Source organism: Dasypus novemcinctus, chromosome X (genome assembly GCF_030445035.2).
Source record: "Dasypus novemcinctus isolate mDasNov1 chromosome X, mDasNov1.1.hap2, whole genome shotgun sequence".
NCBI lineage: Eukaryota > Metazoa > Chordata > Mammalia > Cingulata > Dasypodidae > Dasypus > Dasypus novemcinctus.
This window is the reverse complement of record NC_080704.1, coordinates 71,999,245-72,014,535: the sequence shown is the minus strand read 5'-3', so window position 1 is coordinate 72,014,535 and position 15,291 is coordinate 71,999,245. Positions and strand designations below refer to the sequence as shown.

General features: G+C 38.3%; 1 protein-coding gene across 3 annotated transcripts in view; it reads right to left on the bottom strand.

The window, feature by feature from the left end:
* HEPH (hephaestin) overlaps positions 1 to 15,291 on the bottom strand; it is a 151,890-nt gene that overhangs the window by 77,850 nt on the left and 58,749 nt on the right. For all 3 annotated transcript variants that reach the window (XM_071212918.1, XM_058291206.1, XM_058291208.1), the window contains 3 exons: positions 10,477 to 10,690; positions 8,757 to 8,896; positions 7,845 to 7,976 (listed from right to left, as the gene is read on the bottom strand). In XM_071212918.1, coding sequence (XP_071069019.1) covers positions 7,845 to 7,976; positions 8,757 to 8,896; positions 10,477 to 10,690 — 486 coding nt within the window. The remainder of the gene's footprint in view (positions 1 to 7,844; positions 7,977 to 8,756; positions 8,897 to 10,476; positions 10,691 to 15,291) is intronic.

Here is a 15,291-nt window from a genome sequence, read left to right as displayed (position 1 = left end):
CAAAATTTCATTATTTACAGATGACATGATCCTGTACATAGAAAACCCTGAGAGTCTACAACAAAACTTCCAGAACTCATAAATAGGTTTAGTAAAGTTGCAGATTATAAGATCAATGCAAAAAACTAGTAACATTTCTTTACACCAATAATGAGCAAGCTCAGGAGGACATCAAGAAACAAATGCCATTTACAATAATCAATTAAAAAATAAAATACCTAGGAATAAATTTAACTAAAAATGTAAAAAACTGATACACAGAGAACTACACAACACTGTTCAAGGAAATCAAAGAAGACTTAAATAAATGGAAGAATATTCCCTGTTCATGGATAGGAAGACTAAATATTATTACGATGTCTATCCTACCAAAACTGATCTACACATTCAATGCAATCCCAATAAAATTCAACACAGCCTTCTTTAAGGAACTAGAAAAACTAACTATGAAATTTATTTGGAAAGGAAAGAGGCCTCGAATAGCCAAAGACATATTGAGAAAGAAAAACGAAATTGGAGGAATCACTCTACCTGACTTCAAAACATACTGCAAACCTACAGTAATGAAAACATCATGGAATTGGCACAAGGAGAGACACACAGACCAATGGAACTGAATTGAGAGTTCTGATATAGATCCTCATATATATAGTCATATAATATTCAATAAAGCCACCAAACCCTCTCAACTGGGAGACAATGGCCTATTAAAAAAATGGTGCCTGGAGAACTGGATATCCATATATAAAAGAATGAAAGAGGATTACCAACTAAACACCTTATATAAAGATCAACTCGAATAGATCAAAGACCTAAATATAAGACTCAAGACCATAAAGACTTTGGAAAGCAGTGTAGGGAAGCATCTACAAGACCTTTTAATAGGAAAGGGTTTCATGAACTTCACACCAAATGCACAAGCAGCAAAAGAACAAATAGAAAAATGGGAACTCCTCAAAATTAAAGCCTTCCGCACCTCAAAGGAGCTTGAGAGGAAAGTGAAAAGAGAGCCTACACAATGGGAGAAAATATTTGGTAACCATATATCTGATAGGAGACTTATAACCTGCATATATAAAGAACTCCTATATCTTGAAAATAAAGACAAACAACCCATTGAAAAAATGGGAAAAAGTTTTGAACAGACACTTCTCCAAAGATGACATACAAATGGCTAAAAAACTCATGAAAAATGCTCGAAATCCCTAGCTATTAGGAAAATGCAAATCAAAACAATGAGATTCCATCTTATTCCCATAGACTGGCAACTATCAAAAAAATCAAAAGACTAAAATTGTTGGAGACAAAGTGGAGGAATGGGAACACTCATCCACTGCTGGTGGGAATGCAGAAGGATCCAGCCATTCTGGCAGACCGTTTGACAGTTTCTCAAAAAACTAGCCATACATTTCCCATATGACCCAGCAATTCCACTGCTGGGTACATACCCAGAAGATCTGAAAACAAGGACACAAAATGATATATGCACTCCAATGTTCATAGCAACACTATTCATTATTGCCAAAAGTTATAATCAACCCAAATGCCCATCAACAGATGATTGGATAAATAAAATGTGGTATATACATACAATGGAATTCTCCTCAGCTATAAGAACAAATACAGTACAAACACATGTCATAACATGGATGAATCTTGAGAACGTTATGTTGAGTGAAGCAACCCAGGCTTTGAAGGGCAAATACTATATGACTTCTCTGATATGAAATAAGTAAACCAAGCTGTCTTAGAGAACAAGAGACTGGATTATAAACTTTAAGGTAGTTGCAGGGTAGGGGAATGTTGTGAGCTGACAGCTACACTGGTGAAATCTATGATAAGCTGGAGGTAAGTATTTGTACAGGGAAGGGATAAAATGGGGGCATGGGGATAACTTTGGGTGGGGCTGCCTGGGCTTTAGCATCACTAGGGATGGGAGGATGGGTCAGATTGCCCAAGAAATTGGGAAGAAGGTGAGGGGAACATTTGATCATGGGAGATTGTCAGGTATGTGATTTAAATTGTGGTGCAGAGAAAACTCTTTAGAGAATGTAATATGTAAGGTTGCCTCTTTGGGATGCTTAAGAGGTGGCATCCGAAACAGGGCAAGTTTCTGGAGAGTGTGTGAGTGCTTATTTTGTCATAGTGAATTATATCATTGGGTGGAGACCCATACAATGAGAGTGAAGGTACACCCACATCCTGCGGAGGACTAATGTTCTCAAACAGAGGGAATTGTATCTCTTGAGGGAATCGGTGGCTCCCAATGAGTTAAGGCAGTCACGTATGCCAAGCCCTCGACATTTTTGCAAGTATCTCTGAATATGGTCCCTCAAGTAATGAAGATTGTTTGTCAGGTGGGCCTTGAAGGGAGGGGGAAAGAGTTGTTGAATACATGGAATCAGGGTGACTGTTGGGCAATGGAAGTGTTCCACAAGATCATGCCATGATGGATATAGTTCATGTATAAAAGTCTATAGGCTAAAATGTAAACAATAATGTATAACATAAGATAACTAAAAATTTAGAAAATTTTATAGTCTAAAATATAAACCATGATGTAAACCCAAATGTGAAAGCTATCATTTCAATATCTGTACATTAGCTGCAGCAAATATAATATGAACATGTAAAAAGATCACTGTTTGGAAAGGACAAATGGTTTAATGTTTGATATGTGGGAGTACCATATATTGTATATGTGAATTACTGTTACCTAAAACTTATGTCAAGAGAAACTTAATAATCAGGAAAAAAAAAAAGAAAGGAGGTAGACACAGAGGAAGAAATGGAAGAAATTATCTTTCCACTGTACATACAGGGCAAGGCATATAGCAGTGATAAAAGGCAAAATGTCAAAAACAAAGCTTTTTCATTTTTTCATTTTTGATGCCTCAGTTTATTTTTCCTTTATTTAATTTTTCTTAATTTCTATATATTCTATATCTAACCTTTAAACAATCACTATATTCCATTTTTCTATTAATGGAACCTGGCAATATATTGGGCTTCTTTTTGGAAGAAGTTTTGGACTACAGAGAGGTTCAACTATGGTGGGGGAGGAGCACTTGTGTGGGGTGTCATTGGTGGGGGGCACATGGTTGGGAAGAAGTTCTCCAGGTCATGTATACAGGGTACATAAAAATGTTTGGATATTTTCATAGTGGTTTCAGTTGGAAACAACAGATGAGAGAGCACTGAGTACCTGACCAAGGGAGCTCTATCACATTCCTCAATGGAACAACACCAGTTCCCCAAGTGCAATGGCAAAGACCAATAAAAATGGATGGTCCAATGATGAGCCGTTGATACTGTTGGCTCTGATTATGAGTCTGTGAACCTGAAATATGAACTAGGCATAGAGCTGTGGGGTGCCTAAGAATTACCTCCTGAGAGCCTGCATTTTGCTCAAATGTGACCACTCTCTAAGCCAAACTCAGCATATAGATGCATTGCTGTCCCCCCAGTATGGGACATGACTCCTGGGGATGAGCCTTCCTGGCACTGAGGGATTACTACCAAGCACCAGTTGACGAAATAACCACAAAAAGACCATGAACAAAGAGGTCAACTCAGACCGGCAGAATATCTCAGCCTACATGTAATATCAAGTGTTAAAAACTGCTTTTTGACTTTGATAAAAAGGGGAAAAAGGAAAGGACAAGTGAGTTCATATGACTAAGAGACTCCAAAAAATAGTCGGGAGGTCATCAGGGGATGATGCTTATGCACGCCTCAGAAGGGTACTAGAGACAGCCAAGGTAGATATAAATACAGGTGCTGGGTCTCCTAAAGGATGCAGTGACCCACAGGTTCTATGGTCAAGGCAGATGGCTCTTGAGTTCAGGGACATGTCAGTTTGCCCTACTTTGGAGTTTTTTTTCCTGAGTGTGATGGAGTTGGGCTCAGATATCACCTTTCTACACATGCCTTTTCTGTTATTTTTACCAGACCTGTGGTTGGCGTTTGGGTTGGTGTATACTCAGGAGACTTGAATCTCTGAACTGTCCATGTGACAGCCAGGCCTTGGGCCTCAGCAGACTTGCATCTCCTTTCTTGGACTTACCCTGGCCAACTGACAGGGAGGTGAAGAGGGTCAACCACCACACCAGGGAGCCAAGGGTGCCTATAGCTGTAATCAGGAAAATTGCGTCCATCATCCATGTGGAATCTAAACCCCCTTTTGATTTAGAGGGGGACTGGGTATAGCCATCCCAAGTCCACAAGATGGAGGAATAAAGTATGGATTAGAGTGGACTTACTGGTGTTCTGCTGTGGAACTATTATGATTAGTAAAGGAAGAAATTGTAATAGTGATGTGGAAAATGTGGTCACAGTGGCTGATGGGAGAGGGAAGAAGCGATATGGTGTGGGGGCATTTTCAGTATTTGGAGTTGTTCAAAGTGGTGCTGCAGGGATGAATCCTGGACGTTGTGTGTCCTGTCATGGCCCACTGTGTGGACTGGGGAGAGTGTGGACTACAATGTGGACCACTGTCCATGTGCTGTAGTGGTTCTCCAGAATGTATTCGCCGGGTGCAGTGGATGTGCCACAATGATGGAAGTTTGTTGATATCGGAGGGTGGTGTGGGTGGCTTGGGGGGTATTTGGGGACCTCATATTTTTTAATGTAACATTTAAAAGAAAAAATAAATTAACTAATTAATTAATTTAAAAAAACATTCTGGGTTTTAACTAATCATATTATTAGCTTCTGCCTTGTGAGGTGTTGGCAAGGAGGGAGGAAGAAGAAAGGGAGCTAGCAGTATTCCCACTGGTGTTGACAAAGGCAGAAACTCCCGTTTATTTCAGATATATTTTTATTATGTCCTACTGATCCATTTATTTTTGCCATGTAACTAAACTGCCTTAATTATTGTGCTTAAATAACATGTTGTTTAATAACATGTTATTTAATAACATGTACATGCCAGGTACACTTTATTCTTTCAAATCAATTTTATATAAAAAATGTATGTATTTCAAATATGAAATATTTTGATTAATACTGCACTAAAACTATAAATTATTTGGGATATATTACATCCTTTTGAATATTGATGGTATTTTCTAAGTTTCATTCTCATCTCAGTGTTATTGCCACTCTATACACTATCTCACTGAGTAATATTCATAAACCATTATTTCAGCCATTACTGCTAAATCACTATAGCTATCCTAGATATCTCTTTCAAACTATAGAAACATATCTCAAACTGAATATAACCTCTTATCCTTACAGCTCTCTCATTTCCACTTGGATTTATTAGAGATATTTCACACTCAAAATGATAAAAAAAATAAACCCAATATCTTCCCTTCTAAAAGCAAACAAACAACCTTCTTCCTGCTTCTTGTATTTCCTATCATCTTTGTGAATGTCTCTATCATCCAGGAGCTTAATTCAAAAATGTCGGAATTATCCTTGAATCCATCATGTCCTTTATCCCCACAATATCTGCTTAGTAATCATATACTATTGATCCCCATTAACAACTCTGAAATCCATCTAATACTCTCCATCCGTATTTCTTACCACCTTACTTAAAGCTATTATCAGCATTTTTCTGTATCGATATACCTAATTGGTTTTCCCTTTTACCAATGTATCACATCTCTCAATTTGGTCATTTATTAATGATTTCATACCTTGATCTCCATCTGGCTTTCCACCCCAATTCCTTCCACCCTCCTGAGTGACTTCAAGTATCATGTGGATGACTTAACCAACACTCAGACCTATCAGTACTTTGACCTCCTCAATTTCAATATCTTTTACTTCCATTTTACTTTAAACCTTTGTCATACCCCAGACATTCTAATCAACTAAAATTGTGGTCAAAAATCCAATGGATGTGTCATGATGATGGGAACGAGTGTTGTTGGGGGGGGGAGAGGGGGGGTGGGGGGGTGGGGTTGAATGGGACCTCACATATATATTTTTAATGTAATATTATTACAAAGTCAATAAAAATAAATAAATAAAAAAATATTAAAAAAAATAAAATAAAATTGTGGTCAATATCAAGGTAATACCACCATTATTATAGATTCTGCCTAAAACTTAAAATTAAACCATACTCACTCTTTTCATTTCTACATCTCCCACCTACTCTTTAGCCCATAAAAATCTTGTTTATTTCCCTACCAATTCATCAAAATCACCAGCCACTTCCATGTTGCTATATGCAATGGGAAATTTTCTGTTCTCATCTTATTAGACATCTCTGAAGCAACTAAAACTATTGAGGATACCATCTTTTTGTTTTCCTTTTACCTGTTTTGCTACTTATTAGGTACATTTTTCAATCAGAACATCCCTTAAATGTTGTTATTCTTCAGGTCTCATCCTAGGTCTCTTACTATCTTATTTAAAATACTCTCCAAGAGTGACCACATTCATTCCTAAACCTTCAATTACTACCTAAATGTTGATCCCTCAAAATTTTAATATTTTAGATCATATCTTTCTCCTGAACTCTAGCTGTTTATGTCTATTAGATGCCTCTATTTGGTTATTTTACAGACAGCTCAAACTCAACTAATTCAAAAGTGAATGTGCCATCATCCTATTATACAAGTCTACTTTTTTCCAAGACCTGTATATTGGTGAATGGCATCACTATTTACCTTATTGCCCCAAGCCAAATATCTAGGTGTCATTTAAGAACCTTCCTCCAATAACATAGGTACTATTGAACAATCACTCTCTATCTTCCTCCCATATCCAATAATCATCAAATCTTGCCAATTAAACCTCTTCATTCTTTTTAGAATCCATTCCTTTTCCTTTACTCCAAAATTCCTCTCTTTAACCCCTGGGCCTTTGCACAATATATTCCCTAAATCTGAAACTTACTTTTCTATGTTTTTATTCCATATGGCTCTGCACTTATATGCATTTTTGTCATACTTTAGATCAGTGATTCTCAAAGTATAGTTCTTGAACCAGCAGCATCAGCATCACCTGAGAACTTACTAGAAATTACAAATTCTTGAGCCTCATAAGAGACATATTGAATCAGAAACTGTGGTGATGGAGCTCAGTAATCTGCATTTTAACTAGTCTTCCAGGTGATACTGACACATGTTAAAGTTTAAAAAATACTATTTAAAATATCAGCTTAAATATAACTTCCTCTGGGAAAATGCTTGACCATCTGAGCATGAGATTATGTACCTTCTTTTATACCTCCATAATACACTTAACACCTATCACACTGCATTATAATCACCAATTAACTTGTTACTTTACATTACTAGTCCAAATTTAGACAAGAACAAATATTATTCAGCACTGCATCCATAGCTTCTAAAATTGTTCTTGTCACCCAGTTGATCTCCAGTATTTATTCAATGCATGAATGAATGGAAACAATTGAGATAGAGATTAAAGTAATCCTACAATTATTGTTAGTGACTAAGGTTAGGATTTTGCCTGTATTAAAATGCCAAGAACTTTATATATATTTAGGGTTAGGCATCAGTCTATGCTTTGGGTCAGGTCACTCTCTAGACAAGATTAGGAGCTCAACCTGTAGCCAAGGTTAACTTCAGGTTCTACAGAGTGTTAGAAGCTCAATCTATGCTCACAATCAGGAGCAATATAAGGCTCAATGTGTGACCAGTGTTAAGGAACAGTCTTTGATGAAAAAAAAGCTAAGTAAGTAGTCTGTTATAGGGTTGAGAATGAATATTTAACATAGACAAACTCAGACTGGCTTAGAACTTGTCAATAATCCTCTTTTAAGTCTCTAAGAACATACTTTTTAAAAGGAGCAAACCATAGAGTTGAAGCAGAGGTGTGGAACATTGTTTTTCTCTTCACTGAATATCCCCACTTACCAGGTTCAGCAGCCAGTGGTCTGGTAGTATCAGATTCTAGCACTCCATGAGCATGCACGGAGTATGGGCGGCTGGCATTATTCTTGAACACCACAGTCAGGATATCACCAACCTCTCCTCTGAGTAGTGGACCTAATAGATGCAAGAGAAAGGAAAGTTCCAATATTGGAGGAGTAGGACAAGGGGGTATACATTATTAATTATTAAATAAAGGGATATACATAAGGTATCCCTAGAATTAGGAGTTTTTTGAGAGAAAGTTTCCTTCTGATCCTGAGTGTCATGGCTGGCTCCAATTTTAGATTCAGAAGCCAATAAATGGATACTAAGGATAAGGATACTTCAACAATAGGATAGTGACTCCAGTTTTCCCTGCTTTCTCATCCCAGGCCTTTCTTTACAATTGCCCAAGGATCTAGGGAATCAGGGCTCTGTGGAATTGCCAATGGTAGAGAGTGAGAGTGGCTCAGAGTATAGAGTGGCTGAGGTCTCTTCAGAGGCCAGTGGCTCCTATGAAAGTGAATGAACTGTAGAGATAATTAAACTGAGGTACAAGAGTAGTACTGTTTCATTTTATTCTACTCTTTGATGTTCTTAAGTCCGCATACTTCTATTATCTGTTTAAATCTACTAACATCAGAGACCCCTAGGTATAGGAGCCAGGGAAAATCTTATTCAGACTGCAATAGAATAAAGGAATCCCCTCTTCTAAGTTATCTACTCTGATTAACTTTTAGTCTGTGGCTTTGGGTTAGTACTTATTTTCATGGATGCTTTATAAAATATTACTATATCTTCAGCATATCATAAAGAAAACTGAAAATAGGGAAGGGGAGGCATTCTTATATGAGATCACATTCCTAGAAGAAGCTCAGACTACTAGACACTAAGAGAAAAGAGGAATTCCCTTACCCAAGATTCCCAAGTGCTCTTCTGATCCAGTCCTTGGCCGAGGGATCTTGAATGTTCCATCAGTGTATTCCCTGAATACAGCTTTCTTGTATCTGGAACCCAGGAGCCCACTCTCATTGCTCAGGAAGATATGTCCATAGCTAAAAGAATCCAAAAAGTAATATCAGCATCTGGTCCTCAGCCCCACATTTTCAGGTCTGGGGAATATAAGTCAGAGATAATCCCAGGTCAAAGAAGAGGTAGTAGATTTTTTTCTGCTAATGTTAGATGGCCTACCACATTGGTGTCATAACAACAATTAAAGATGACAGGTTTCAGTATTCATTGAAGTTCCCTTGTTTGTTCATCCTCCAGGAAGGAACATGCAGTACAATTAATATGACAACAGTACTGGGCCAAGATTCAGGAACCCTGAGCTCTAGCTTCAACTGTAATGATGTCTTAGATGGGATTATTTTGACAAAAGGTGCAAGGTGGTAGAATTATACTAATTTTTGTCATTACTGGAGAGTCAAGGGTAAGGAGAGATAGAGAGGAAATTAAAACTTATACCTCTCTCCCTATGGAATGCTTTCCAGTATACAACAAATTTTATTATTTATTTTATCATTTGACATTCCCAATAGGCCTATGAGATAGGTAGGTTCCATAGATGGAATCAGAGACCAAGAAGTGACAGGACTTATCTACTGTGATAACATCAAGCAGCAAGGGAGTGAGGTCTTAGATCCAAGCTTGCTGCTCCTTCCTGACCTCCCCCACTAGTAAGGTTCTTTCCACTATACCACATCATTTTATATATAACTTAACCAAGATCCAGAGAAAGGAAGTCACTTTTGCAAGTCCCAGAGCAAGCTATTCAGATGTTTTCAACCTTCAACAACCAATACAAATGGCAAGAATCAGAAAAGGCAGTGAGGACACAAAAATCAAACACTGGGGATAACTTTGTAGTGGAGACTGCTAAACTATATCTCAGCTTCTATTCTCCCCTTCTTCCTTTTTAGTAATAGGTGTTAGCTGGGCATATGGCTGCTTACCCAGAGAGTATATTCCCAAGCCTTCCTTGCAGCTAGACATGGCTACATGAATAAGTTCAGGACAATGGGATATGCATGAAAGTGATACATACAGCTTCCAGGTCATCTCTTTACAGACAATGCTGCTTGTCCTGGACTTTTTTTCCCATTTCTTGACATCTGAGAATGGATTCAACTGGAGAAGCTATCTTGGTCCGAGGTATAAAAGTAAGTTTTCACCTAGTAGCTTGGGACTAAACATATTTGTACTGTAATGTGAACAATAAATTAATTTTATCTTTTTTAAGTTACTGTGCTACACAGCGGAATCTGTACTGTAATGAATGTGATGCCATTGTATCAAGGGACAGCTACGTTTGTGATATTCAATCCCTCAAGCAAGTCCGATATAAAATTTAGATCCCAGAGTAGGTGTTTCTGGTGAAACAAAGGAAAGGAGGCAAGGCTTAAGAAGATCGGAGTGAGGGCAAAGTTTTGTACTGCCAACTCACAGTATAGAAAAATAGAAGCAATGAGCTAGAACTCAGAAGAGCTGCACTGTAGGCCCTGCACCCAGATCTGTTGTATTCTTATTAGGTCTCCTTAGGTGAGTTGCTTCTCATCTCTCATTTGGAGTTTCCTCATGTGTAAAATGGTTTAGATTTTCCAAAAGTGTGATGTTTCCTTTACTGAAGCCTCACCTCTCCTCCTCAGACTGGTTGTGCCATTCCAATTCCCAGCTCCTGTCAGGGCAATAGTCCCACTCCACCTCTTCTGCCATGATGTAATAGATTCTTGCAGCTTGGTAGTGTTGGTGAGGGGTGGCTTGGCGGCTAGGACACTGGGACACATTGTAGATTGCCCTCATCCCTGCTTCTCGATGTCTGCCCGCCTGGCAGTAAATCTCAAATGTCCCTGGGAGAAGCAGAGAGCAAAACCTGACTCAGGACACACCTGAGAAGTGCCTGGAGGAGGCATACTGCTGAAAGTAGGTAGTCTCAGATAAGGTTCTTCTGTGCATTAGATAAAAGATGATTACAAGTTTATTGAGAGCAATGAGAGCAGAGGTTAAGAACTCCAGATCCAAAGCAGGATTAGAAATTCAACTCTAAGATGACCAACTCATCCCAGTTTGCCCAGGGTTTTCCTGGTTTTAGCACTGAAAGTCCCATACACTGGAAACCTCTATGTCCTAGGCAAATTAGGACACTTGGCCACCCTAATTGTCACTTACTATCTATAAAACTTGAGGCAATTTCTACAGCTTGGTATATTTCAATTCCTTCATCAATAAAATGGGGTTTTTACTTACTTTATGGGTTTTTTCTAGGATTTAACACAGTAATGTGTGTATAGTGCTTAGTACAGTATATAGTAAATGTTCAGTAAATAAATAAAAGTATAAATAAGTAAATAAAGCTGTACTAATTATTCCAAAGAAAGCACTGACCAGTAGACTCCTCTTTCTACCAAATACTGAAGAAATAAAGGAGTTTTTAAGAGTTAAATATATTTAAAAAATACTTCTTGATCTCAAGAAAGCTTATGTAAGAGAGCTTTGAAATGGCCCTCTCTAGAGGTTTTTCACAATGTAATGTTCCGATATCAGTCTTGAATGTAAGTTCTGCAACTGCCTGGTGTTGATCTCAAGTTCCAGGTTTCTACGTCAAGGAGACTCAGGTTCAACGCATGCTAATCAGAAGAAGCAAACTTTCTTAGAACTTTGCTTTCGTCATTCCTTTCTCTTGTTGCCCACTATCTAACCATCTCTATAAATTTTTCTGCCTGGCTTTCAAGTCCCCCTCTAAACTGGCTCCAAACTACTGACCAAACCTCACTTCCCAATCATTGTCCCAAACTCAACCAATTAAATCTTTCCCTTATTGCCTCTCTCACATGTTGCTCCTATTTGGAAATTTCCACTCATGTTGTTAATTCATTCTGAAATATACATGCTTACCCATGACAAATATATATGAGAACCCGCGCATTCTCCATGACTTAATTCATGTCTCATCACTTCACGGAAGTCCTCCCTGACTATTGTAGACCAAATTAGCTTTTTCATTCTTGGCCTCTCCTCTCCTAATGCACTTTACATCTAAACCACATGATCACAGTTCAAGTGAAACTATCTCTTTAAAAACAGGCCCTCACACTAGTTTATAGACTCTTTGAAAGAAAATATCCACTTTTTTCACTCCACATTTGAACCCTCAACTATTCACTTTAAATTGCCCCCATATTCGGTCCATCAGAAAATTATAGCAGTTCTCCCTTAAAAAATATTTTAGGGGATCCAAGATGTTAGAGTAGGAAAAGGTAAGTTGCAGTCCTCTAGGAACTGTGGGAAGTATATATAATAAACAGAATCAAGTGCCAAAGAGGACCCACAAGACAAAACAAATCAAAATAAAACCCTCAATTAGAAAGAGAAGATAACCAATTGGATAAGCACATTAAGATAAACAGATGTCTAGACACCAGCAAAAAATTACAAGCCATACAAAGAAACAGGTAAGCATGGCCCAGTCTAATGAACAAACCAAAAAGCAGGAAGAGAAACAGAACATGGATCAACTAATCAAGGATATCCAAACAAACATCGTGTATCAAGTTAATGAAGTCAAGGAAGAGATTAAGGATATTAAGAAGACACTAGGAGAACATACCAGAGAAATTGTAAACATACATAAAAAGGTAACAGATATGATAGGTGATGAATGGCACAATGCAAGAAATCAAAAATACACTGGAAACACATAATAGCAGATTTGGACAGGAAAGAATCAATGGCATGGATGATGGTATATCTGAAATCAGATAGTAGAACAGATAGAGAAAAAGACAGAAAAATCCAGCAGGGACTTAGGGAAATGAATGACAACATGAAAATCACAAACATACACATTATAGGCATCCCAGAGGGAGAAGGGAAGAAAAAGGGGGAGAAGGAGTGTTGAAGGAAATAATGGCTGAAAATTTCCCAACTTTATTGAGAGACAGGAACGAACATCCAGGAGGCACAGCACACCCCAATCAAACACTATAAATACTAACAGGCCTACACTAACACATGTACTTATCAGATTGTCCAATGCTCAAGAAAAACAGAATACTGAAAGCAGCAAGAGAAAAGAGATCTGTCACATACAAGGGAAGCTCAATAAGACTAAGCATTAATTTCTGATATAAAACCACAGAGGTTAGTAGGCAGTGGCATGAATTAGTTAAAGTGCTAAAAGGGAAAAAAAACAATTGCCAGCCAAGAATTCTGTATCTAGCAAAGCTGGCATTCAAAAATGAAGGAGGGTTCAAAATATTCACAGGTAAACAGAAATTAAAAGAGTTTGTCAATAAGAGACCTGGCTTTCAAGAAATGTTAAAGCGAATACTGTAGGATGAAAAAAAAAAAACAGAAGTGGGTTGGAAGAGAGGAAAGAAAGGAAAATAATTAATAAGAATAGCTAACAGTTGTGCACCTGAAATAAGAACAAGGCCTAGAGCTGCAGGGTGACTAAGAGTTACCTCCTGAGAGGCTCTATGTTGCTCAAATGTGGCCAGTCTCAAAGCCAAACTCAGCATTTAAATGCATTGCCTTCCCCCCAGAGTGGGACATGACTCCCAGGCATGAGCCTCCCTGGTGCCAAGGGATTACTACCAAGTACCAGCTGATGATGTAACCAGAAAATGACCTTGAACAAAAAGGTCAACTTGGGCCAGCAGAATATTTCAGTCTATATATAATAAGTTAAATATATATACATATAATATACATACAATAAGTTAATAAGTTAAAATTCTTTTTGACCTGGATCAAGGGGGAAATGGAAAGGACAAATGAGTTTATATGGCTATGAGTCTCCAAAAAGAACTGGGAGGTTATCAGAGGGGTTGCCCTTATGCACACCTCAGCAGAGTCCCAGAGACAGATAAATAGGTACAACCCCAGGTTTTGGTTCTTCTGAGGGCTACAGAGACCCACAGGTTCTATGGTTATGACAGATGGAGTTCAGTGCAATGGCAATTGGCCCTTCTTTGGAGTTTGTGTTTCTGTGTGATGGAGCTGGACTCAGATGTGATCTTTTTTCACAAGCCTCTCCTGTTACGTTTACCAGAACTGTAGTTTGTGCTGGGGTTTCATATATACCCAGAGAATCTGAATCTCTGGACTTACCATATGATAGCCAGGCCCTGAGCCTCAACAGACTTCAACTCCTACACTCTGGTTTACTGGACTTACCCCAGTCAGCTATCATGGAGTTAAAGAAGGTCAACCACTACACCATGGAGCCAAGAGTGCCTACAACTGAAAGCAGGAGGATTCCATCCAGCATCCATGTGGAATCTAAGCCCCCTCTTGATATAGATGTGGAGTCGACACAACCATTCTAAGGTACACAGGGTGGAGGACTAGAGTATGGATTAGAGTGGACTTATTGATATTCTATTCATGAACTATTGTGATTAGTAATCGAAGAAAATGTCGCATTGGTGTGGATAAAGGGGCCATGGTGGCTGCTGGGTGTGGGGAATGGGAGGAAGAGATGAGATGTGGAGGCATTTTCAGGACTTGGAGTTGTCCTGGGTGATGCGGCAGGGACAGTTACTGGACATTGTATGTCCTCCCATGGCCCACTGGGTGGAACTTAGGAGAGTGTGGGCTATGATGTGGACCATTGACCATGATGTGCTGCGGTGCTCAGAGAGGTATTCACTAAATGTAATGAATGTCTCATGATGATGGAGGAGATTGTTGCTATGGGTGGAGGAGTGGGGTGAGGGGGGTGTGGGGTATATGGGAACCTCATATTTTTTTAATGTAATATTTAAAAAATAAATAAAGACAAAAAAATAAAAATAAAAATAAAAAAATAAATTGCTTGTAGATATAAAAAAAAAAAGAACAGCTAACAGGATGAAAAAAGAAATAAAACCAAAATATGACATACATAAACATAAAGGGAAAATGGCCCACGTGAGTAATGCCTTGATAGTGATAACAATGTATGTTAATGGATTAAACTCCCCATCCAAAAACACAGACTGGCAGAATGGATGAGGAAACATGATCCATCTATGTGCTGTCTACAAGAAACTCACCTCAGACCCAGGGACACAAGGAGTTTGCAAGGGAAAGGTTGGAAAATGATTTTAATGGAAACAATAACCAAAAGATGGCAGGAGTAGTGATACTAACATCTGATAAAATAGACTTTGAATGCAAAACTATTGCAAGAGACAGAGAAGGACAGTATATATTAATAAAAGCAGTAATCTATAAAGGAGAAAGAACAATCTTATATATTGTGCAGCTAAACAGGTTGCTCCAAAATACATGAGGCTAACAATGGAAAAATATTGGAAACTGAAGCATGGTGGTCTCTCAAAGGGAGACATGCTGTTTCCATGGCTACGCTTTTAACATAGGAATGCAGCAATTAAGCCTTTCGAGTCAGCAGGATAGAGCTGTCCGGGGCAAGGAGAAATATGAGCAAACACACTTTGTAGTTTGA